General features: G+C 54.7%; 1 protein-coding gene across 4 annotated transcripts; it reads left to right on the forward strand.

Annotated features, from left to right (window-relative positions):
- Window positions 1–854: 854 nt before the first annotated feature.
- On the forward strand, window positions 855–20968 carry CSF1 (colony stimulating factor 1). 4 transcript variants are annotated; one of them, XM_059927411.1, is made up of 9 exons: window positions 855–1292; window positions 4421–4543; window positions 5800–5862; window positions 7451–7621; window positions 11800–11947; window positions 13156–14177; window positions 14696–14748; window positions 15096–15154; window positions 15996–16745. In XM_059927411.1, the coding sequence occupies exons 1-8, from the start codon at window positions 1254–1256 to the stop codon at window positions 15139–15141; spliced, it is 1665 nt and encodes a 554-aa protein (XP_059783394.1). In that variant the 5' UTR covers window positions 855–1253; the 3' UTR covers window positions 15142–15154; window positions 15996–16745. The 4 variants fall into 4 exon arrangements, with proteins under 4 accessions (XP_059783394.1, XP_059783401.1, XP_059783391.1 ...); XM_059927408.1 differs by lacking the exon at window positions 15996–16745 and adding an exon at window positions 18817–20968 and having other exon boundaries at window positions 856–1292; XM_059927427.1 differs by lacking the exon at window positions 15996–16745 and adding an exon at window positions 18817–20968 and having other exon boundaries at window positions 857–1292; window positions 14047–14177.
- Window positions 20969–22206: the final 1238 nt, after the last annotated feature.

Consider the following 22206-nt stretch of genomic DNA (forward strand, 5'->3'; position numbering starts at 1 on the left):
GTATGAACAAGAGCATGCAGGTGTAAAATTACTTCTTGGGGCTGGAGCAAGTGACAAGAGATGCCCCTTCCAGACCTGGCTGTATATCATGTATTTCCCAGGGGCTGGGTTTGGGTGGAGTCACAGAGAGATTGAAACACTGAACCATAGTGAATTGAAGAAAGAGAAAGCTCCTGAATTTGGCATTATGATTAATAGGCTCATCCTATTAGGCCTCATTTAGATTCATTCTCATGTGGAGACAAAATGTGATTAATCATCTTAGTAAATGCATTTCCAAAAGCCTCAAGGGAAATCTAGGGCCCAGGTGCCAATCTCCTCAGGTCTGGAGGCTCAGAAGGGAGCATGGGTACCAGCCAGCATTTACATCACCTGCAGGTCGGGTGCTGGGAGCATCTCCTAGCACACAGCAGAGCCTCCCAGCTCCCTGTCACAGGACACAACTCATCTCCTTCTGGCCAGGTAGTTAGCCTGGCCTCTACCCTGACACCAGAACAGGAGACAGAGGCTGGGCGGGCGGCTTGGGGGCTGCATAAGAAGGAGAGGGCTGCCTACAAACCTGCTGACTCGGGTTCCACAAGGTGCTGCAGGAAGCGCAGCGGGGGAGGCCCCGGTGTCCAGTGTTTGCCCCTGCTCTCAGGCCATTTCCTGCTCAGATTTGGGAATTTTCAGGCCTAGAGGGAAAGTCCCTTGAAAGGAATATTAGAAAGAGAGAGAGAACACCGGATCCGCCTGGAGAGCGCGGAAGGAAAGGCAAGGCTCTGTCCAAAGCCGGCGCGCTGGAGGGAGGGAAGCGGTGAAGCCCGCGTTATTTTCTTAAAGGCTTTGGCGTTGAGCACAGCAAACAAGGCGACTGGAAGACGAGCGGAGAAGACCAGCCCGCGGGGTGGGGGCGGGGAGGCGGTTCAGTGGGCCTCTGGAGTTTGTGTGTCTGTGTCAGTGCGCGCGCGCGCGTGTGTGTGTGTGTGTGTGTGTGTGTGTGTGTGTGTCTGGCGCCTGTCCAAGGTGATTTCCCATAAACCACATGCCTCACAAGTCCGCTTAAAAGGCTGTGCCGAGGAGCTGGCCAGTGGAGCCCGGCTCGGGGAAAGTGAAAGTTTTCCTGGGTGCTCTCTGCGCCGCCGCGGGTCCCTCCGCACTCCTGGGACAGCAGCGCGGCCCTCGGCTGGGGCGTGGACTCTGCAGCGGCCAGCGAGCGAGAGAACGAGAGAGCGAGGGCGGCCGAGGCGCCCGGCCGGGACCCAGCTGCCCGTATGACCGCGCGGGGCGCCGCCGGGCGCTGCCCTCCCACGGTAAGCGACGGCCGTGGCGCGGGGCCCTGGCCGGGCTGGGGTGGGAGCTCGGCGGCGCGGCGCGGCCCCTGGGAGCCCGCTGCCCGGGCGCGCCGACTGCCGAGGTTCTTCCGCCCCGGCAGCGGGCTCCGGTTTCCATCCCATCTTTGCGCACGGACTGCGCGAGGCCCCTCGCGCTCTGGCTGGGACCCGAGGCGGCCCTGCAGCTACAGTTGGGGCTGCGGCACTCCCTCGGGAAAGGGAAGACTGCTCACCCCATTGCATGGAGAGGCACACTGAGCCATCCGCTGGCAAGAGAAAGGGGCTCGCAGCCACGGAGCAGAGGCTGCGTCCCTGACTCTCTCCCTTCTGATCAGCCACTGCCAAGGGACAGGCGGAGTGGCTGTGCGCTGAGGGTGGTGCCTTCCCAGTGGGCCATACACATGCTTCTAGGTCCTGCTGGGGAGTGGGCGCTTCTGGATGGGGAAATTTCAGGGGCCATCCAGCTTATAGAATGCCAAGGCAGAAGGAAGGTGCGGGGCAAGCCAGTACTTGTTCCGGTTCACAGACAGAAGCCGTTGGGCACTTGGGTGGCTGGATCAAGTATGTTTTGTGGGGGGCGGCGTCCCAGAGTTGCATGGGGCCAGCTCTGAATCTTCCTGCCAAACCTGGTTTAGTCCGTTGGGGAGATCCTGGGCTTGGTGGTGGTAGAGGAGGTGGAAGGAAGGTTTGGGGTTGCAGAACTGTGGACAGGGGCAACGGGCTGCTCAGGACTGCATGGGGACTGTCCTGCCCCAACCGTGGGACAGCTCCTAGATGGCACAGGGTGGCACCGTTAATGAACAGTAAGTGGTCTTCCAATGGGTTTGCTTCTGAGGAATCCTAGAGGAGAAACTCAGGGGGGAGAGAAGCAGAAAAATATTTGGAGGATGAGGGAGGGGGTTGCAGGTAGGGTAAGAGGGAAGAGCCCTTCCACGGGGGAGGAAGAGCCCAACTGAGAGAGAAGAGATCAGGTTAGGAGGGGAAATCAGGAAGGGTGAGGTGATAGGCAACAAGACAAACAGGGGCTGGAAGTGAGACCATGAGGAAAGAGGAGGAAAGGAAAGGTGGAAAGAAAGAGGCTGGTTTTAGACAGGGGCAGCCCGAGGGTCCACTCATGCTAAGATTTCTCCAGGGACCTTGTTGATGGGGAAGATAGAACAAGATAGGAGGCAGGTGAGGATGGATAGCTGGGCTGAGATGTCCCAGCATCTCTCTGAGACTGAAGCAAAGATTCCTTGTGGTTGCCCCAGAGGCCAAGGCTGGTGGGTGGGAGGAAGAAAGAAGGGGGGAGAAGAGCCGGCCCAGCCAGATGCAAGCTAGAGTGTTAACCCTTTGGTGCCTGTCCAGATCCTCCTCTGAGGCCAAATCAGGGCCTCAGGTGCAGGGTGGCCCTCTTTGGCTACCTTCAAAGTCAGCCTCCCACATGGTGCCTGAAATAACTCCAAAAGCCAGGCAGCCCTTGGGGTTAAGCATTGCCCTCTCCTTGCTGTCCTCAAACATCAGTATCTTGAAATGCGTGCGGCAAGGCTGTCTTCCTGAGCATCCCCTTCCCCATAGGCCCTTTCCTCCGTACCACTGACACCTCGGGCTCAGAGCCTCAGGGGCAGCCAGCCTGGGGCAGAGACATACCTTCTGCATGGCCCAGTTTTCTCGCATGGGTCCTGAATTGCAGGTTCCTGAGGGCCTGGGCAGCTATTCCCACCCAGAGCTACCTTCTCAACCATGCAGCAGAGCCCAATGTTTCCTCCATGACTGTTCTCCCTCTTCCACAGTCTCCCTTCCCCAGGTCAGACCAGGACCCTCACCAGATCCCTGTGCTGAATGGCACTGGGCCATCTTGTGCCTCTTTCCTCCAGGCCTCTCCCTCCCTCTCTCTGCCATCAACTTCTCCCCATCTTTCAAGGCCTCACTGTGGCCCCTCCTCCCTGCAACCTCCCTGGAGCCCAGCCAGGGCCTCTCCTCCCTAGTAAGAGCTGACAAACATTTGGGCTTTTAGTTATATGTAAATCAGCATGTTGTTGTGGGCTGTTTCATAGCCTCCAATGTGCTATTTGTTTGCAGTATTTGTCTCGTCATCTGAATTACTGAGGCAGAGCCCAGAGCCCAGAACCCAGGAAGGCGCCAGCCCGCACCCCATCCTGACAGCATTTCCCTGAATCTGCCAGGAGGCAATCCAGCTTCGGAAAGAAAGCCCAAGGGTCTTTCTCTGCCTCTGGCTGGAGAAGGGGAGACCTAGAGCCAGGGAGAGGGCTAAGGGGACCTTGACAAGGAGGAGGGAAGGGGAACAACGGTGTCAGGAGCCTGTCCCATCACTCTGGGGGTAAGCAGCTACTGGGCCAGGTGGGTGCTGAAAGAGGGGAGAGATCTCAGAAAACATTCTTGAAATGCTAAGAGCTGACTGGCTGGATGCAGAGCCTGATGGGGCTCCAATAGGCAGGTGCCAGCCAGGGATGGTCTAGAGCTGGCACTGCTGCCTCTGATTAATTGGTTGGGCTCTTTTTGACACACATACCCAGGGCTCCAAAGGTCTGTGGTGCGGGATAGGTTCCCAGTGAAACTGAGTTTGGGCCCCTGGTTTTTCCAGTAGCGGAGCCAGACCTGTGTGGAATCAGGTAGGAGGAAGGGCTAAGCCAAGGCAAATACCTCTGGCTCCAAGTCTGGAAGCCAGCCAGTGCAAGAACATGAACTTGAGAGGAGTGGGCAGCTCACAAGATGCCTGGCTCAGTGTGTGATATTGCAGAGACAGAATAATGGGTAGATGCAAGTCCTGCATTCAAGGAGTTTCCTGTGTAATTGGCATTTAGACTGGTAGGCATACCTCCCATGTCCTCATTAGAAGTTCAGTGTGTAGTAAGGCTTGGCCTGGGTTAATCTGGGAAGGCTTCTTGGAGGAGATGACATTTGGATTGTTAGCGAGGGAGAGCAAGGTTGTGCGTGGCTGCTAGGAAATCCTGAGGAAGATGGGTTTGGGGAATGCTGCATTCTGGGATGAGGGGCAGGTTTGTAGCATTGTGGGTCTGAGGTCCTTGCTTTTCCACCCTCAGCAGGGCGTGGGGGTTCCTGGGGAGTGTGAGAGCTGGGGAGAAATTATGCCCTCTCTGTCACAGACATGGCTGGGCCCCCTGCTGCTGCTGGCCTGTCTCCTCGTGAGCAGGAGTACTACCGAGGAGGTGTCGGAGAACTGTAGCCACATGATTGGGAACGGACACCTGCAGTTCCTGCAGCAGCTGGTGAGTGTGTGGCCCTGCCTACCTTACCTTCTCCCCACTGGGGAAACGGAGGCAGGAGTCAGGGAGCAGGGCCAAAGAGAGTGGTTGTAGGCAGAGAAATACGACCATGCAGGATGTGGCTCGTGGCTCCCACTAGCTCCACGGATGTTCTTCTCACTGACCTTCTAAAGGTCAGTGCCTCTGAGCCGCCCCCCCTCAATCCTGAAGCCCTCTCCCACTCCCCTGCCGGCGGTGGACAGGGTGGGCTTCTAGCTGGTTGCCTAGGTTAATGATTGCCTGGAATGTCAATCGCGGACTCTGAAAAAGGTTGTAAAGCCTGCTCTCCCTCGGTGGGATGCTTCCTCTGAGGAGCCAGCCCAGTCTGCCTGCTGTGTCCAGATGTTGCCTCTAGCTCCTGGACTCCCAGATGTGCCGCCAGCCTGGCACCAGGGCCTCAGCCAGATTTGGAAGGGAGGCTCCCGCCTAACTCCCAGCCCTCCCCCCTCACTTCCCTGGCTCTTGCCCGAGCCCTGGGGCTGGGATGGCCTGATCCCCCCGGGCCATGAAGGAGCCCGTGCCTCACTCTAATCGTGCCAGCAGAGTCGTCAACAATTTCAAACGTGGTTCAGCCAGGCAGAATCAGGTTGCTGTCATGGCTGCTGTCCTGCTCAGAAGAGAATTTACCATCCCTCTAGCCAGCCAGGCAGGGGGGAGCACCACAGGCTAAGGCCAGCTCCAGGGCCCTGAGCTTGGAGCCCGTAGGCTGGGCCTCCTGCCTCTGTTACCTCCTGTATGTAGCTGCTGCAGCAATCCAAGGTAGACCAAGAGCCACCACATTCTCTGAGGCTTAGAATCACAGAACCACTGCTCTGAGGGCCAGTGAGGGCTTTAAGGGCATCTAGCCCCAGTCCCTACAGATCCTGAATCCCCAGAGCTTGTCTAGCCTCTGCTTGAATTCCTTCCAGGACAGGGAGCTTACTACCTTCTGCAGGAGATTATGTCCTATATTAGATAGTTCTTCCTTATAACAAGCTGGCATCTGTGAGATTTCAGAGTGGGAGATATAAGACAGAGACTTCTTACTCTTCTATAACCCTCCCCTGGGCATGTGGGAGGCACAGGTCTTCCCCTAGCCTTGGCTCTGTCTTTCCAGGTGTGGTTGGGGGGAGATGGATGAGGATCAAACCCTGATCCATCCAGAAACTCTAGTCCCCATTCTTAGGCAAGCTCAGTCGAGTGCAGACACCCTGCCACCACTGGCCTGCTCTCTTTTACAGATTGACAGTCAGATGGAGACCTCGTGCCAAATTGCCTTCGAGTTTGTAGACCAGGAGCAGTTGGTGAGTTATGGCTGTTTACAAGGCCCATGTGCCAGCATGTATGAACTTCCCAGGGTGGGTTTATGTGGGAGCATGAAGGCAGGAGAAGTCCTAGAGCTGGGCAGGGTATGGTGTAAGGACCCCTGGTACTCAAGTCTGGGGTGCCAGGGTCCAGGGCTGAGCTGGGCAGGGCCCGGGGCTCAAGTCCCCTGCTGCTCCCTTCTGCTGGCCTGGCACATGCCAAGGTCTTACTCTGTGCCAGGCACTTTTGATCCTGACTGTGTGGTTCACTCTTCTTGTTCATGAGAGGTTAAGGGAGAGAACATAGGTAGTAAGTGATTTGAACGCGGGCAGGCTGGCTCTAAGGCCTAAGGCAAACCAGTACTTCTTCTGGGTCAAATGTTTTGCTTAAGGATGTCACCTCCATCCAGCAGACAGACCAGCAACCAGGAAATCAGTCCAGCCCTTTCCCTCTTCCTCCTATCCCACACCAACTGAGTGCTGCTGGTTCTCCCTCCCAGCATCTCCGGCTTCTGGGGCTTCACCCCATCAGTTGCTTGGACAATTTCAAAAGCCTTCTAAATGGCCTTCCTGCTTCCAGTGCACCCCTCACCCCACCACTAGTAGGGGAGCTCTCTGAACCACAGCCTGTTATCCTCACCGCCTCCCCCAAACCTGGAGACCCCTCACTCCAGGAGAAAGCCTAGGTTGTTTAGCCTGGGGTTTACAAGCGCCAGTCTCTATCACACGGCCCAACCCACTACCCCCATTCCCTGTTTCTTCCTGCCTCCAAGCCTTTGCACAAGCTCTTTCTGATGCCTGTAATGCCTTTCCAGCTGCCCCCACCCCAGCCTTTATTCCACGTCTGTTCTTCTTTGTGCCTCCTAGAAAATCGCCATCATGCCCAGAATTTGCTCCCATCTCTGAGCTTCTGCACACCTGACCCATACACATTTCTATTAGAACTGGAGACCACCTCATGGTCCAAGGAGTAACCTCAGTGTTCCACTCACTCACTCACTCACTCACTCACTCACCCACTCACTCACACCTTACCAAGCATTTACTACTAGGAACCATTGCACCAGGTGCTAGGAATACAGAGCTAAAAGCAGAGTCTTCATTGAGGCACCCACCATCTCTTTAGGGAGACAAAACACTGAGGTCATTCTTTGGACCCCGAGGTAGTCTCCAATATCCCTATGGCCTGGAGGATTAGAAGGAGCCATATGGTAAAGGGCTTTGTGTAAAAGCAAGCCAAAAGAGGGTCAGAGACAGAAAAATAGAAGTTCCCCAGAACCCACCCTACCTATGCACCTTCATCCTGGTTAAAGCCTCATCATTCAGAAATCTGAGGATCTCTCTGGTCAGAATCCACATTTCCTTCCCTCTACCACAATCCCCAGCAGCGCCAGATCCCAACAAGGGAGAATGAAAGCCAGCTGAGGGCAGCATTCTCCTTCTTACTGGAGGGGGTGGCCTCTCTCCTCAGGAGTAAGGGTAGGGCAGGCTGCAGCCCTCCAACTGCCTGGGATGAGGGCATCCAGCACAGAGTTTGGGCTCCCAAGTGGCATCAGCCAGGTCATCAACTCCAGGTTCTACTTTTCAGAACGACCCCGTGTGCTACCTTAAGAAGGCATTTCTCCTGGTGCAAGACATAATGGAGGACACCATGCGCTTCAAAGACAACACCCCCAATGCCAATGTCATTGTCCAGCTCCAGGAACTCTCTCTGAGGCTGAGGAGCTGCTTCACCAGGGACTATGAAGAACAGGACAAGGTAGGAGGGCCCTGGAGCCAGGAGCACTGAGTGAGGGCGGGCAGAGGGCAGCTGCGGTGGTACCATCCCTACCCACAGGCACAGAGGCACTCACTGGCCTCACCCATGTCACTGCTCACTTGCTCTCTCACTCACGTATTCATCCCATAAACCTTTGCCGAGGACTAACTGTGCAGGAGGCACAGTGCTAAGCCTTGACAATGTCTTCATGAGCAAGAACTACATGGTTCCCACCCTCTTGGAGCTTATAGTTAAGTGAGGTTGGCAGCCATTAAACAAACAATGACACAGGTAAATAGAATTTTAACCCATGAGGACTATTCGTTCATTCAACAAATAGTTAATGAGTGCTTATTGCATACCAGGTATTGTTCTAGACTCTGGGATACAGCTGTGATCAAACAAAATTCCCCACATTCATGGAGGTTACATGTAGGGGTGGTGAGACAGTTAACGAAATACGTAAGTAAAGTATAAGTAAAGTGTCAATAACTGCATTGCAGAAAGAAAACCAGAGAGGGAAGACCTGAAGCAGGTGCGGGAGTGAGCCAGGAAGGAGAAGTACGTGGGGCTCCGGGAGAGAGAAACAGGACTTGGATTTAAAAGGCAGTGGGAAAGAAGAGACAGGGAAGCCTTCTGAGTAAGAAAATATTCACTTGAGGTCCAAAGATGAGTAAGAGTTAGGAAGAAATAAGGCTGGTTAGAGCATTCCAGAACAGAGAACGCTGGGCACAAAGCCCTAGGTGAGCAGGAAAGTGCACATTCAGGGCCCCCAGGTGTGGTCAGCACGGCCAAGGCAGGGGAGTGAAGGGGAGAGAGCCAGGGAGGTGGGAGCCAGATCATCTGGGGTCTTAAAGATGGGGGATTTTGTCTAAAGAGCAAGGGACCTAGTCTAACTTGCGCTGGGAGACCATTCTGGCTGCTGTGTGCACAATGGTATGTAGGGAGCAGGGATGGAGGGTGGGTGGCCAGCAGGAGGTGCAAGTCCAGGCGGCTTGGACTAGGGTTGTGCAGTGAAGGTGAGGCAAGGGGACGCATTCCTGAGTTTAGAGAAAGAACCCAAGGACTTGGTAATGCAGCGGCCGTGAGTTGTTTAGGGAAGGGAAGAGTCGTGATGGTTTTGTCTCCAGCACGTGGAGTTGCTGTGATGCTGAAATGGGGCAGAGCAGGTTTGGGGGAAGGGCACGAGTTCATGTTGGGGTACATTACACTTGAGATGTTCGTGAAATGGCCGAGTGGAGATGTCGAGCAGGCCGCTGGACGTATGGGTCTTGAGTTTGTCTGGTGATAGACAGACGTAAGCGGTGTTGGTCTGTAGGTCATCGGTGAAGCCAGGGGACTGTATAACACTGCCCACTGTGAGAAGAGAAACAGGCCCAGGAAACCCAGCATTTATTTAGAAGTCAGGCACAGGAGGGGGCCTGGCAAGGAGGCTGAGGAGCAGTCTAAGGGGTGGGAGGAAACCCAGGAGAGTGTGGGATCCCTGAGCCCATGAAAAAGAGCATGTCAAGATGGGAAGAGTAGTCAACTTTATCGAACGGGGTTTGAGAAGCCAAGCAAGAGAAGGGCTGAAAAGTGTCCAATGGATTTGACAACGTGGAGGTCGCTGTTGGAGGCAGGTGCCAGATCAGTGAACAGAAAGTGAGGAATTAGAGGCAACACTGTGGAAGAACCTGTCTCCAAAGAACCGCAGAAAAAGAGAGGTAGCTGGAGTGAGTGCGGGATGAAGGGAGGAAAGACTTTTAAATAAGAGAGGTGTTAGATCTGTGGTTTTCCAATGTTGAGGTTCATAAGAATCACCTGGGAGCTTGTTTAAAATGCAGATTCCCAGAACTTCCCTGGTGGTCCAGTGGTTAAGACTCTGCGCTTCCACTGCAGGGGGTGCGGGTTTGATCCCTGGTTGGGGAACTAAGATTGCGCGTGCTGCGTGGCCAAAAAATAAAAAAAAATAAAAAGGAATTCTTCATTTTAAAAAATGCAGATTCCAAAAAAAAAAACCTTCCTTTTAAATAAAAACTCAAAAAACATTTTTTAATAAAAAAATTTTTTTAATGCAGATTCCCAGTATGCACCCCTAGAAAGTCTGATTCACTGGGTCTGTGGGTGGGCCTCGGAATCTGCATTTTAGCAAGCCACCCACCCTGCACACTGCATGGGATGCTGGGGGCAGGGGGGCAGACTCCAGGAGCGGGGAGCCAGTGAAGCTGGAGGAGCTGGTCTCCTGAGGAGCCGGCAGGGGAGGGATTCAGAGCTCGGGAGGCAAGAAGGCACAGACTCTGTTGAGACAGGTAGACATCGGGACCTTCTGTCCTTGTTTTCTCTGTGAAGTATGAGGTGAGGTATGAAGGACATGGAGATTTTATAAGAAAGATGAGAAGAAGCCAGCTTACCTGTTCCTTACACTTGCCCTGGGCGGGAGGCAGGCAGGGATTGTTGTTTTGACTTTACAAATGAGGAGATGAGCCCAAGCTGGAAAGTTCATTTGGCCAGTGTTTCTGAGCTGGTGAGTAATGTAGCCAAGTCCGGGTCTTCCCATTCCCGCATTCATTCTCTCCTTTATCTGGTAAACACCTACTAAGGGCCTACTATACACAGCCCCTGGGCATCCAGTGATGCCTTCAAGGACTTCAGCACCTAGTAAAGCCTGTAGTTCTTCCCCATGCAGGTCAGTTTAAGGAAGGACTTGGGAGTCATTGGCAGGTGGGCCATAGATGTAATGAAGCCCTGGACACAGTGTCTGGGGTGAGAGTAGGGGTGGGCCCAGGACTGAGCCCTGAGGAGTGTCAGCCTGTGGAAGTCAGGTGGAGGGGGCCAGCCTGGTAAGGAGACTGAGACGGAGCAGCTCAAGGGGTGGGAGGAAAACCAGGAGTGTGTGAAGCTTCTCAGAGCTCCAGTGGGTGTGGGGAGCCTGGGTCCCACGAGCAGAAGAGAAAAGAGCAGCTCAACAGGCATAGCTGGGGCAGCCTTGGCTCTCCTTCCAAGATACACCAGTGCCAGAGAAGGACCCACAGCCCCATGGCCTCCTCCAGGCCATTCTCCTCACCACACAGGATGATCTCTCTAAAAGACTGGAGTCTTACGCTCCACTCACCTCCCCAACGTCCCCTCAGTACTCTTTGCTCTGCGGAGAAGGTTAATGGTTCTTTTTTTTTTTTAATAAATTTATTTATTTTATTATTTTATTTTATTTATTTATTGTTTCTGGCTGCGTTGGGTCTTTGTTGCTGCGTGCGGGCTTTTCTCTGGTTGCGGCGAGTGGGGGCTACTCTTCGTTGCGGTGCACGGGCTTCTCATTCTGGTGGCTTCTCTTGTTGCAGAGCACGGGCTCTAGGTGCGCAGGCTTCAGTAGTTGTGGCACACGGGCTCAGTAGTTGTGGCTTGCAGGCTCTAGAGCGCAGGCTCAGTAGTTGTGGCACACGGGCTTAGTTGCTCCGCGGCATGCGGGATATTCCCGGACCAGGGATCGAACCCGTGTCCCCTGCACTGGCAGGTGGATTCTCAACCACTGCGCCACCAGGGGAGCCCAGGTTAATGGTTCTTGGCATGGCCAACAAGGCCCTGCAGGACCTGGTCCTTGCTGACCTCTCTCAGCTGCATCTCTTGTCACTTTCCTCCTAGATGGCTGTGCTATAGCCACTCTAGCTTTCTTTTTCATTTTTTAACATTTCAGGCTCTTTCCTGCGTCAGGACCTTTGCACAGTCTATTCTCACCACCTGGACAGCTCTCTCCAACCCCGCCTCCTTTCCTGGTTAACTCTTGCTCATCTTCTGGTCAGTTCCTTGGGGACTCCCCCAGGCCCTCATTTAGTTCCCCTTGTTATACACTCTCAGATCATTCTTCTTAGGACTCACCACACTTGTAACAATATGTTTAATAACGATGCCCTGTTGGACTCAATGTCCAAATCGGCCAGGGACCACCTCTCTCTTGTTCATTGCGTGATTCCCAGGTAGTTACCAGATGCTTGGCACATTAATATGTGTTAAATGGAGCCATGAATAAATGATAAATTTCACCAACTCAGGACATAGGGGTCCTGCAAACCAGGGTAGAGGGGAGGGAGAAAACAAGAGAAAAAGAAGACAGATGTGAGAAAGGCCAAGGGAGTTTGACAAACAAGCTAGAGACGTGGGACCAGTGCTCATCCTCATCAAGGGGGGCTCTGCTCTCCTTCCAGGCCTGTGTCCGAACTTTCTATGAGACGCCTCTCCAGTTGCTGGAGAAGATCAAGAATGTCTTTAATGAAACAAAGAATCTCCTTAAAAAGGACTGGAACATTTTCAGCAAGAACTGCAACAATAGCTTTGCTAAATGCTCCAGCCAAGGTGAGCACAGAAGGGGCCAGCAAGTGTGGGGTTGGGGAAGGGCATGTGGAACAGAGCTGCACTGGGAGGTGACGCATGGGGCTGGAGGGACCCCTGGGAGGCAGCCTGTTTGCTACTCGTGCTCCTGTGTGTGTAGACGTGCTCGTTTTGTGTACATATGTGGCTTCATGTACCTCTGGGTGATCCTAGGCACATGTCTTTTCTGACATGTGTGTGCATGCACACCTACATATGTCTGCATGTTGAGGCATCAAGAAGGATCATGCTGGTGGCTGTGAGATCAGGGAGTGGAAAAGGGGGCCCTCTCAGAGAGCCCTGTAGGCATGGAGGCTTTCCCACCGGCTCTGCAGGCTGGCTGAACGTATGGGGGGTACCGTGGAGAGAGCAGAGGCTCCATCGGGGATTCAGGGCCCTTGCTCCGGGAGCCCTGCTGCGAATCACCAGGATACCCTGGCTCCAGAAGTCCCCAGGATGCCTTGAGTGTCCCCTCAAGGGACAAGGCTGGATTTGAAGTCTGAGCATCATTCAAACTCTCCCAGTGCTGGCCCAGCTGCACACATGTCTACCCTGCGTTGTCCTCGTCTCTGCGTCCTGTGCCACGTGTGCCCACCTACATTCAACCTTGCTCCCCGAGGCAGGGGCTGAGGCCCTGCGACCTGCCAATGGCCAAGTCCAGTCTCGTTGCTTCAATCCCAAGGCCTCAAGCCTTGGCCACATTCCAGCCCCAGCCTGTTCCCGCCTGTGGCCGTGACTGTTTAGCCCCTTGCTGTGCATGAAACCACCTTGCTGCTTTCCAACCAACAGTGTCTTTGGGGCTTGAGGGTGTCTTGTGTTAGTCCCGGAGGCCACTACTCAACCTTCTGGCTGGCTGTTGTCACCCCTGGCTTGGCGTCTGGCCAGCTGGAACTCCAAGAAGGGCTGTTCTCTGGTCTTGCCTGACCCCAACCCCCAATCTGTGTGTCTAAACCCCACTTTTTGCTCTTTCCTGCAAAGAACCTTCCTGCAGTTTGCACCTTCCCTGTCTAAGGCCTGTGTCATGAGCATTGGCTCCAGTCCTGTCCTCTCCTCAGCCCCAGGGCTGAGTTAGGGCATGAGGGGACCCCCAGACCCACATCCCCCTCTCCATCCCACTGGGAAAGCTGTGCTGGAGGCTGGTGACTCTATCTCCTCCCCGTCCTTCTCTCTCTCTCTCTCTGTGGTTCTTTCAGATGTGGTGACCAAGCCTGATTGCAACTGCCTGTACCCCAAAGCCACCCCTAGCAGTGACCTGGCCTCTGTCTCCCCTCAGCAGCCCCTCGCCCCCTCCATGGCCCCTATGGCTAGCTTGACCTGGGCTGACTCTGAGGGGACAGAGGGCAGCTCCCTCTTGCCCAGAGAGCAGGCCCTTCGCACAGTGGACCCAGGCAGTGCCAAGCAGCGACCACCCAGGAGCACCTGCCAGAGCTTTGAGTCACCAGAGACCCTGGGCGTCGAGGGCCACCCCACTGGAGATTCACCTCAGCCCCAGCACTCTGTCGGAGCTCCTGTCACTGGGATGGAGGACATTCTTGACTCTGTGCTGGGCACTAACTTGGCCCTGGAAGAGGCCTCCGGAGAGGCTAGTGAGGGTCTTATACCCCAAGGGGCAGAGCTTGCCTCCCGCACGTTGCGGGGCGGCAGCGTCCAGGCAGAGACTGCCTGGCCCAGCCGTCTCCTCTCAGCACCTTCACCAGTCTCTGCGTCAGGAAAGGGCTGGCAGCCTGCGGATGTAACTAGCACACCACTGCCCATGGTGGGCCCCGTGAGACCCACCGAGGCCTGGAGTCACACACCTGAGAACGCAGACCATTCATCTGCCTCGCCCAGAGACCACCAGGAGCCAGGCTCTGCCGGGGCCCCAGCACTGCGCCCGCACGGCCTCAGCAGTCCCTCTGCCCCCTCTTCTCAGCCAAGGCTTCCCAGAAGCCATTCCTGGGGCAACGTGCTGCCCCTTGGGGAGCTGGAAGGCAAGAGGAGCACCAGGGACCGGAGGAGCACCGCAGAGCTGGAAGGAGGACAAGCAAGTGAGGGGGCGGCCAGGCCCCCAGCCCGTTTTAACTCCGTTCCTTTGACTGACGCAGGCCGTGAGAGGCAACACAAGGAGCCCTCCGACCCCCAGCTCCCGGGCTTTGTCTTCCGCCTGCTGGTGCCCAGCGTCATCCTGGTCCTGCTGGCTGTCGGCGGCCTCCTGTTCTACAGGCGGAGGCGGCGGGTAAGAAGAGCGCGGTGCGGGAGAGAAGGGCTCCGCGTGGGGGCAGGGCGCGGCCTGGCTGGAGGAGCAGGTCGGAGGACGACTTGGGCTCAGACTGGGTTCTTCAGACGCTGAGAGACAGGAGGCTGACTGAGCACAGAGGATGGGAGGTTGAAATGGAGGGTTTCTTCAAGAACAGGGAAGGCTCAGGCTACAAGATGAACCAGAAGGGACTGGGGCAGAAGAGTAGGAGACACTGTGCTTGGACTAAAGCAGGATGAGAACCCAGATGGGAGGGGAGATGGAGGAGGAAAGTGATGCGTGTGAGGTCAGGGCAGGGCATTCCCTGGGAGCTCTGCAGAGCTGGGGTGTGAGGATAGGAGAGGCCTCTGGAAGCCCCCTGGCCCTCTGGCTGATCCAGGGTGGGGAGGCTTGGTAACTCTCTCATAGAGTCCCTGAGCAGCCCTGCCTGCGGGTGGGGCCGCGGCCTCCCCACGCTCCCTCAGCTCCTCAGTGAGCCTGCTATTTTCTGTCCCCAGAGCCATCGAGAGCCTCAGACAGTGGATTCTCCCATGGAGCAACCAGAGGGCAGGTGAGAGGTTTTTTTTTTTGTGGGGGGGGGGGGGGCTCTGATAGGCATGGGGGACCTATCTTGGCATCTATTTCCCATGTAGATTTGGAGGAGACGTTCTCCCGCTTGCTCTAAGGAGATGAGGCTCAAAACAGGATTCCGGGGTGGGTGGGGAGAAGTAAGGGGTGTCTCTTCTTTCCTAGCTATCTGGGACTTTTCCTAGTTTCTTCTTAGGGTTAGGCAGTTCTGGGTCTTCTAAATCTGAGAGGGCTGGAACATGTGCATGCGGGCTTGGGGGCAAACTTAGGGGATCCCCTCACTCCCTGGCCTCTGCTAAAGTCTTATGCCAGCCTGTGCTCTGCCCGCAGCCCCCTGACCCAGGATGAGGACAGACAGGTGGAACTGCCAGTGTAGAGGGAATTCTAAGGTAAGACTCTGATCTGGATCTCTCGCCACTCCTTAAAATTAGTTACACCCAAATTTTCCAGTCACCCTAACTTGTTTGTGGTACCACCAACTCCCCTGAGGCACCCACACTTGACTCCCTTCTCTCTCTCTCCTACTCCCTTTTCCATCTATCGCCAGGTCTGGCCAACCCTCTTCTCCCCGGGTCCTCAGGCCTCCTACTGCCCCTTCATTCCCTCCACCCCATTTGAGGCCAGGCACTGTTCATTCTGTGTCGGGCTATGATTTCTGCACTGGGCTCCTACTTTTGCTGCCACCTTCCATCCCAGAGCAACCAAATTGTTCTTATTTAAGGTCTTTAGCCTCTTGGGGAATTTCAGCAACTCTACATCACCAATCACTTCAAACCCAACGTTCTCAGCTTGGCACCCAAGCTCTTCCAGCAGTTGCCCCTCACACGCACCTCTTGCCAGCTTCCTCTCTGTCTGCACCCTGATTTGACCCTTCTTCCCAACCAAGATCATTTCTACTTCCCTGCTTTTAGATGCAAGGAGCCATAGAGGCTTAGTCTTAGAAGGGCTCTCAGAGGTCATTTGGCCTAGTGTCTCTGCATCCCTGATGGGGAGTCAGCCAGCTTCTGGTCACACACTCTCAGTCGCAGGCAAGCTCCCTGCCCTCTCCCAATAACACTGTAGGGAAGTCTTTCCTCACTAGAGGTATAACTGGCTTCCCTGCCCCTTCCCCATCCTCCCTCATGAGAGCCCTCCAATATTTAAAGTCAGTTATCCATGTCCCCTTTAAGAATTCTCTAAGCTAAGTGTGGCCAAGTCCCTCAAACATTCCTTATATGATATGGTTTTCAGACCCCTCACCATCCTGTTCGCCCTCCTTTGGACACACTCGTTTGTCAATGTCCCTCTGAAAATGTGGTGCCCAGCCCTGGACACAGTGCTCCAGATGTTGTCTGACCAGCTCAGAGTACAGTGGGACTGTTACCTTCCTTGATCTAAACAGTGTTCTTCTATTCGTACAGATTAAGATTGCATTCGTGTTTGTTTGTTTTTTAACAACCACATCATTCTGTTGTCATATGTTGAGCTTGTGGTCTATTAAAATCCCTAGTTCCATTTCCCATAAACCTCTGTCAAGCCGGACTCTTTCCTGTACTTGGAGAATTTACTTTTTTTACCAGTGTGCAGGAATTTATATTCATCCTTGTTAAAACCACCTTGTGGGCTCAGGCCTATCATCCGAGCCTACTGAAATTGTTTTAAATCCTAATTCTGTTTTCATAGCCCTCCCAATTGTGTCTGCTGCACATAGATGAGTGTCTTCTGTTGTCCTCGCCCATGTTTTTGATAAACATGTGCCTCTTATCACTCCTCACCCTGGGCTCCCCGATTCCAGGCAGCCCACGGCCCTCCTCCCTTCCTTCCCCTCAGACCACAATCAGGCTGCAGGAATCAGCCCTTCCTGATGGTCTCCATCACCCTCTGGTTGCTCTTTTAGTTCATACTCCTCTGCTCTTTTGTATTTGGTTAATACTATATCGATTTGCACTTACTTGGATGTTGTTTGTTTTTATACATTTTAAAATCTTACTTGATGCATATGTGTACATTCTGTACCCCTAAGAAGTCTGTAAGCCCCTTGAGGGCAGGGACTGTGTCTTCTACTTTTTTTGCATTTCTTTTTCTATCCTGAGTCCTAAACAGAGAGGGCTTCTTCATACTTGCTAAGAACTCAATAAATGCTGACTGACTGGCTTCAGGGCTGACTGGCCGATTGGCCCTGGCCGGCTGTCTCTAACTGTCTAGCCTTCTGGCTGACCAGTTAACCAGCTAACTAATTGACTCTGAATGGCTGACCAGCTGGCTGGGTGACTCTGACCAGTTACTAGCTAGTAACTGCCTAACTGGCTAGTCGATTGGTGAGCTGATTGGCCAACTGACTGGCTGGCTGCTTGCCTAAGTTGCTGATTGACAGGCTGGCTGACTAGCTGGAGTGAACCCATTCAAGTTTCCAGTCACATCCCATGCCAAATGCAAGCCAGCACTTCAGGGCCTTCTCATGTGTAGAGTGACAGGTCTGGGCCACTCCTAGCGAGATAGGGGATCTGCCAAATGCTGAAAACCAGGGGAGCCTATTTAGAAAACAGCAAGAAGTAACACATCTGGAATCCTGGGGTCTACCTTGTTGGTAGCGTGAACTAAGATGGGTCAGATGGGACACTAGCAGGGCTGCGAGAATGACGCATACCCCATCAGGACTGGCAAGCAGAGGAGGGACCAAGGTCCCTAGGGACTTCATGGCTCAAAGCTGCATCACCCTCTGACTGGTCGCCTGCCTCCCCCCTTGGTCTTGGCCCTCTGCCTGCCTAATCTCAGGCCCTCCCAAGCTTTCCTCTTCCTCCCCTTAAAATTTCACTTAGCGAGGAACCCAGGGCAGGGGCCACATCCAGACCTCCACTTGGATCCAGCCCTAAAGTGGTCTCCAGGCCAGGTGGCAGGAGCCTCAGGGAGACTCAGGGCCAGCCTCAAGACTTACTGCTGCTCTAGTGAGAGAAATGACAGGGGGAAACACAGAGGCAGAGGTCTGAGAGAGGGACCCTCAGAAAGGAAACGTGGACACCAGACCCTCCACTCCAAGCAACCAAGACATAGAGGCAATGGGCTGGAGGTTGCCCATTTGGTTCTTCTTCCCTCCTGGCCCCAGCAGGGCCTGTGGCCTGGCTGTACCCAGCATGGCTCATGTCCAGTTTATGGTCCTCCCTTCTTCCCCTTCCAGAACATGGGAATGGGCTGGGAGCCAGAAGCTGTGGTCCTATCTTTCCTCCTTACCCATCACGGGTTTTGCTAGTAGGGCCCATGGACAGTCAGGGAGGGAAGCTCCACACTGGGTCCAAAGTCAAACTGTTGGATGGAGTCCAGGGGATTTCTGCTCTGGGAACAAAGCGTTCTGAGGACAAGGATGGGGGAGGGCTTGGAGAGAGCAGGGCCCTGACTCCTACGGATGATGCAGGGAGGCAAGTCCCTTGGTCCATCCGGCAGGAGGCTGGCTTGCTTAGGGGTTAGCATGCCAAATGGCAGGGTGGGAGTTTCCTTGTCCGGAACTGCCTCTACTTCTTCCCCTTCAGATACCTCTGCCCTGCTGTCCTGAATATCATGTGTGATGACCCTCTGTGATGAGTGGTGAGGAGGTGGGAATGAGCAATTCCTCTTCTTTGTTAGAGTTAGCAGGATTCACTCTTGATTTTTTTAGACCAAGGACAGTGAAATGGTCTTTCCTGAGGAGGGGTCTAAGGACATGCAAGTGCCCCCTTCCCTCCCTGTCAGACCCCTCCACTTGAGCAATGCCCCCTACCCCAGCCCTGCTGAGACCTCTACCAGGCCCTGTTACCTCCCCCTATGGTCCCTGGTTCCCCAGGAGGAGGTAGGAGGTGAGGCCAGTCTGCCCAGTGGCTTGGGCTGCTGCCAGAGAAAGCTGCCCGGTCCCTTGTGGTGTCTGGGGTGGCTGGGAAGGCGAGGGAAAGGATGGGGGAAGGCGAGGGAAAGGATGGGGGGAGTCCTGTCTGCAGCACCACCAACGGCCCACAGGAATGCTCTACCTCGCCCACCCATGTCCTCAGCGACCCCTCCCTTCACTCCCACCCAGCTGACCAGCCTTTCTTTCTCTCCCCTACAGCTGGGCACACAGGACAGTCTCTCCATGTGAGGGGACGTTATGGGGACATCCACCACCACCCCTCCCCAGCCATTCTCCTGGGAATGTGGCCTGCCCACCATGAGAGCTCCTGGACTCAGGAGAGCAGGACTAGACCAGAGCAGCGAGGCTGGGGCCCTCAGCCCTCGACCCTCAGACTCTGGACTGACTAAGAGAGGGCTGGAGGATGCCCCCCACGCTGCTGATATTTATCGGGGGCCCTGGAGGCTCCCATCCGCTTGAGGAAGGCTGGAAAGCCCGGCTGAGGACCCTCTGCCCCTCAGGGGCTGTGTCCTCCTCCCATTCCCCTCCAAGCCAACACCTGGGCCAGGGACCCAGAGGCCCGTGGGACATGGGAGAGCAGGGTGGGCGCTGAGCAATGGAAGAGCCCTTGTGCCAGAGGACCCGCCTGGTGCCAAGGGATCCCAACACCGACAAGCAGGGACTCGTCTCCAGAGAGAGAAGCATGAGATTTGCAGGGCAGGACAGCGTCACTGGATTTCCCGTAAAGGTGTGTGGCCCAAAAGACGGGAAGAGAAGGCCTCTGGGCCTGCTGGTCTGCACTGACAGCCCAGAGCGGGTCTGCACCCTCCACTTGCCTAACTGCCCTCTGCTGGTGGCCAGGCGGAGAGGGGATGCCAACCCTACCCTCAGGACCTGCCTGGCTTGGCTCGTGATGCCAAGGGCAAGACCAAGCTCTGGCCTCGGCCCCAGCGTCCCCCCAGCCCTGCCAGAGCTTCTCCAGGAGGCCGCGCAGAGGCTCTCCTCATGAAGGAAGCCATTGCACTGTGAATACTGAACCTGCCTGCTGAACAGCCTGCCCCATCCATCCCAGAGAGCAAACACCTATCCGTCCTCCCACCCCTCCAGCCTCTCCCCAGCTTCCTGCACTGAGTGCCCGAGCCGGCCTCGCCCGTCGACTGAGGGAGCCCCTGAGCCCCGACCTTCTGCTGACCCGGCTCTGAATCCCTGGGGTGGATCAGGGTGGGAGAACTGCCCGGGCCACCAGCCAGAGCTGGTCTTCAGGCTGCGTCGTTCGCCCAGGTTTCTGCATCTTGCACTTTGACATTCCCGAGAGGGAAGTGACTAGTGGGAGGGAGAAAAGGAGGGCAGGGACAGACACAGAGAGAGGCTGCAGGGTGAGCTCTGACGGAAAATAGGTCTTTGGAGTTACGGGCATGCCCCTGAGGTGGGGGAAAGGGTCTGCACCCCTGACCCCCCAGCCTGCCCTCTTGCCCTGTACCAGGCCCCTGCCCCAACCACAGCCTCAAGGCTGCTGCTGGCTGGCACCTGGGGTGAGTGGTTGTCCCTGGTAGGAGCCTGGGAGGCAGTGACACCCTCTAGCTCTCATTCCACCCCTCGCTAGCACCAGCTCTCTGACCAGGCAAGCCAGGGTGGGAGAGGGACTTGGAGAATCCAGGCATCTGCTTCCAAGTCTGCCTGAGGGCCTCAGCTTCCTGGGTCAGCCCATGGCTGTGGCTCTGAGAGTTGGGCAGCAGGTGACAGGGCTGTTGATTACCCTCGGTCCCTTTGTGCTACTGTGTCCCTCCTCTCCTGCCGCCCTGGGCCCTCCACTGAGAGACCCTGCCCTACTTGGCCACTGGACTGGGGCCTAGGAGCTTCCCTTCCTGCCCTTAAAAGTGAGGGTCCGCTGGTCCCTGCCTCCCCTGTCCTGTTGCTGTCAGCTGAGGGAAGGGCAGTGGAGAACTTTCCCCTTGGGGTCCCTTTTCCTAGTCACAGACTCTATATTTGATACTAAAAGATATATATTTAAAAGTGGAAGGAAAAAAAACCCACAGAAAAAGCATTCCTCCCTCACTCCCCACCCCTTAAACGTATGGTATTTTAAAGGTCAAGAAAGCAAATCCAATCCATCACAGAAACTCTTTGTGGGCTCTTGGTGACACAGGAGTGGGAGGGGCCCCAGAGCCCCCTCTGGGTGGCTCTCCAGCTACCTGAACAGGAGCCCTTCTTTTCTCTGAGAAAGCCGAGAGGGAACATTGGCTCACACACTGTGAGATTTTGTTTTTATACTTGGAAGTGGTGAATTATTTTATATGAAGTCATTTAAATATCTATTTAAAAAATAGGAAGCTGCTTATATATTTAATAATAAAAGAAGTGCACAAGCTGCCATGTGTGGGTCATGGGAAAAGTTGCTTTTGGTGTGTGAATGGCAAAAATGGAGTCGGGGGGGTGACCAGTAGCTGCTGGGTGAGACCCAGCTCAGAAAGCATTTTTCAAGGTATGTGGGGAAGGAGGGTTCTCTCCAACTTCCAGTCTTGTTACCAAAACCTCCTGCATTATCGCTGTCCCAAACACATTCATCTGCATATCTGTTTAATAGGAAAACGAACAGAAACCAGCCCAACTTCAGGCCTGCCCACCAGCCCCTGCCCCAGCCCAGCCTAGCCCAGCATGGCTGGTTGGGCTCTGTCCAAGGGCCCAAGGGGCCTGTAAGGATGAGTCTCCTTGACCACTGACCCCTGCTGTCCAAGTCCTAGCAGGCTGTGAGGTGAATGACCACTGTCTCTGGACTGGGAACTAGGCGAGGCTGGCAGAGGGAGAGCCAGCAAGCTCTGTGAGTGGCCTTAAGCCCTGATTTTCCTTCTGGGAGTGGAGAGGAGACCAAGGATGCAGACTTCCAGGGGCAGAGGGGTGTTGGGAAGGTCCAGAGTGATTGAAGGCCCAGCATAGCCCAAACACACACCCTGGGCAAGGCTGGGATAAAAGGGGTCTCCCCACCACTAAGAGTGTGGTGGACAAAGTTTTGCATCAGTGGTTCTCAACCCTGGCTCACCTGAAACTAACTTGGGTTGTTTCCAAAAATACTGGTACCCAAGCCCCACCCTAGATCAACAAAATGAGAATCTCAGGGGTGAGGCTCAGACACCAGGCATCAGAAGTTTTTCAAGACATTTCAAGTAATTCAAATGTGATCCTGGATGAGAAGCATGTAGAGCTATGCTGTCTGATATGGAGGTTATTTGGATTTAAATTAATTAAAATGAAATAAAAGTAAACATTCAGTTTTTCAGTAGTACTAGCCACACTTCAAAGTTCAGTAGCCACGCGTGGCTACCGTGTTGGATAACACAGAAACAGAACATTTGCATCATCTCCAAAATCATATTGGACAGCGCTGCACAAAAGTTTGTGTCCCCGGACTTAGGAGACCAAGGTTATAGGGTCAGAATGGGCACCAAGCAAACATGCCTGGAACTAAGTACCCAGGTATCTCAGTTACCCCTCTCTGTGCCCTGAGCCCCCACTACCACCCTGTCTCTCATCATTTCCCTTAAGCTAGCTCTTCCCTTTCTATCAAAAGCTCCTCAGAAAAGATTTTTGAAGAAACTTATTCATGTCTTTTTC

This window comes from Balaenoptera ricei, chromosome 1 (assembly GCF_028023285.1).
Source record: "Balaenoptera ricei isolate mBalRic1 chromosome 1, mBalRic1.hap2, whole genome shotgun sequence".
NCBI lineage: Eukaryota > Metazoa > Chordata > Mammalia > Artiodactyla > Balaenopteridae > Balaenoptera > Balaenoptera ricei.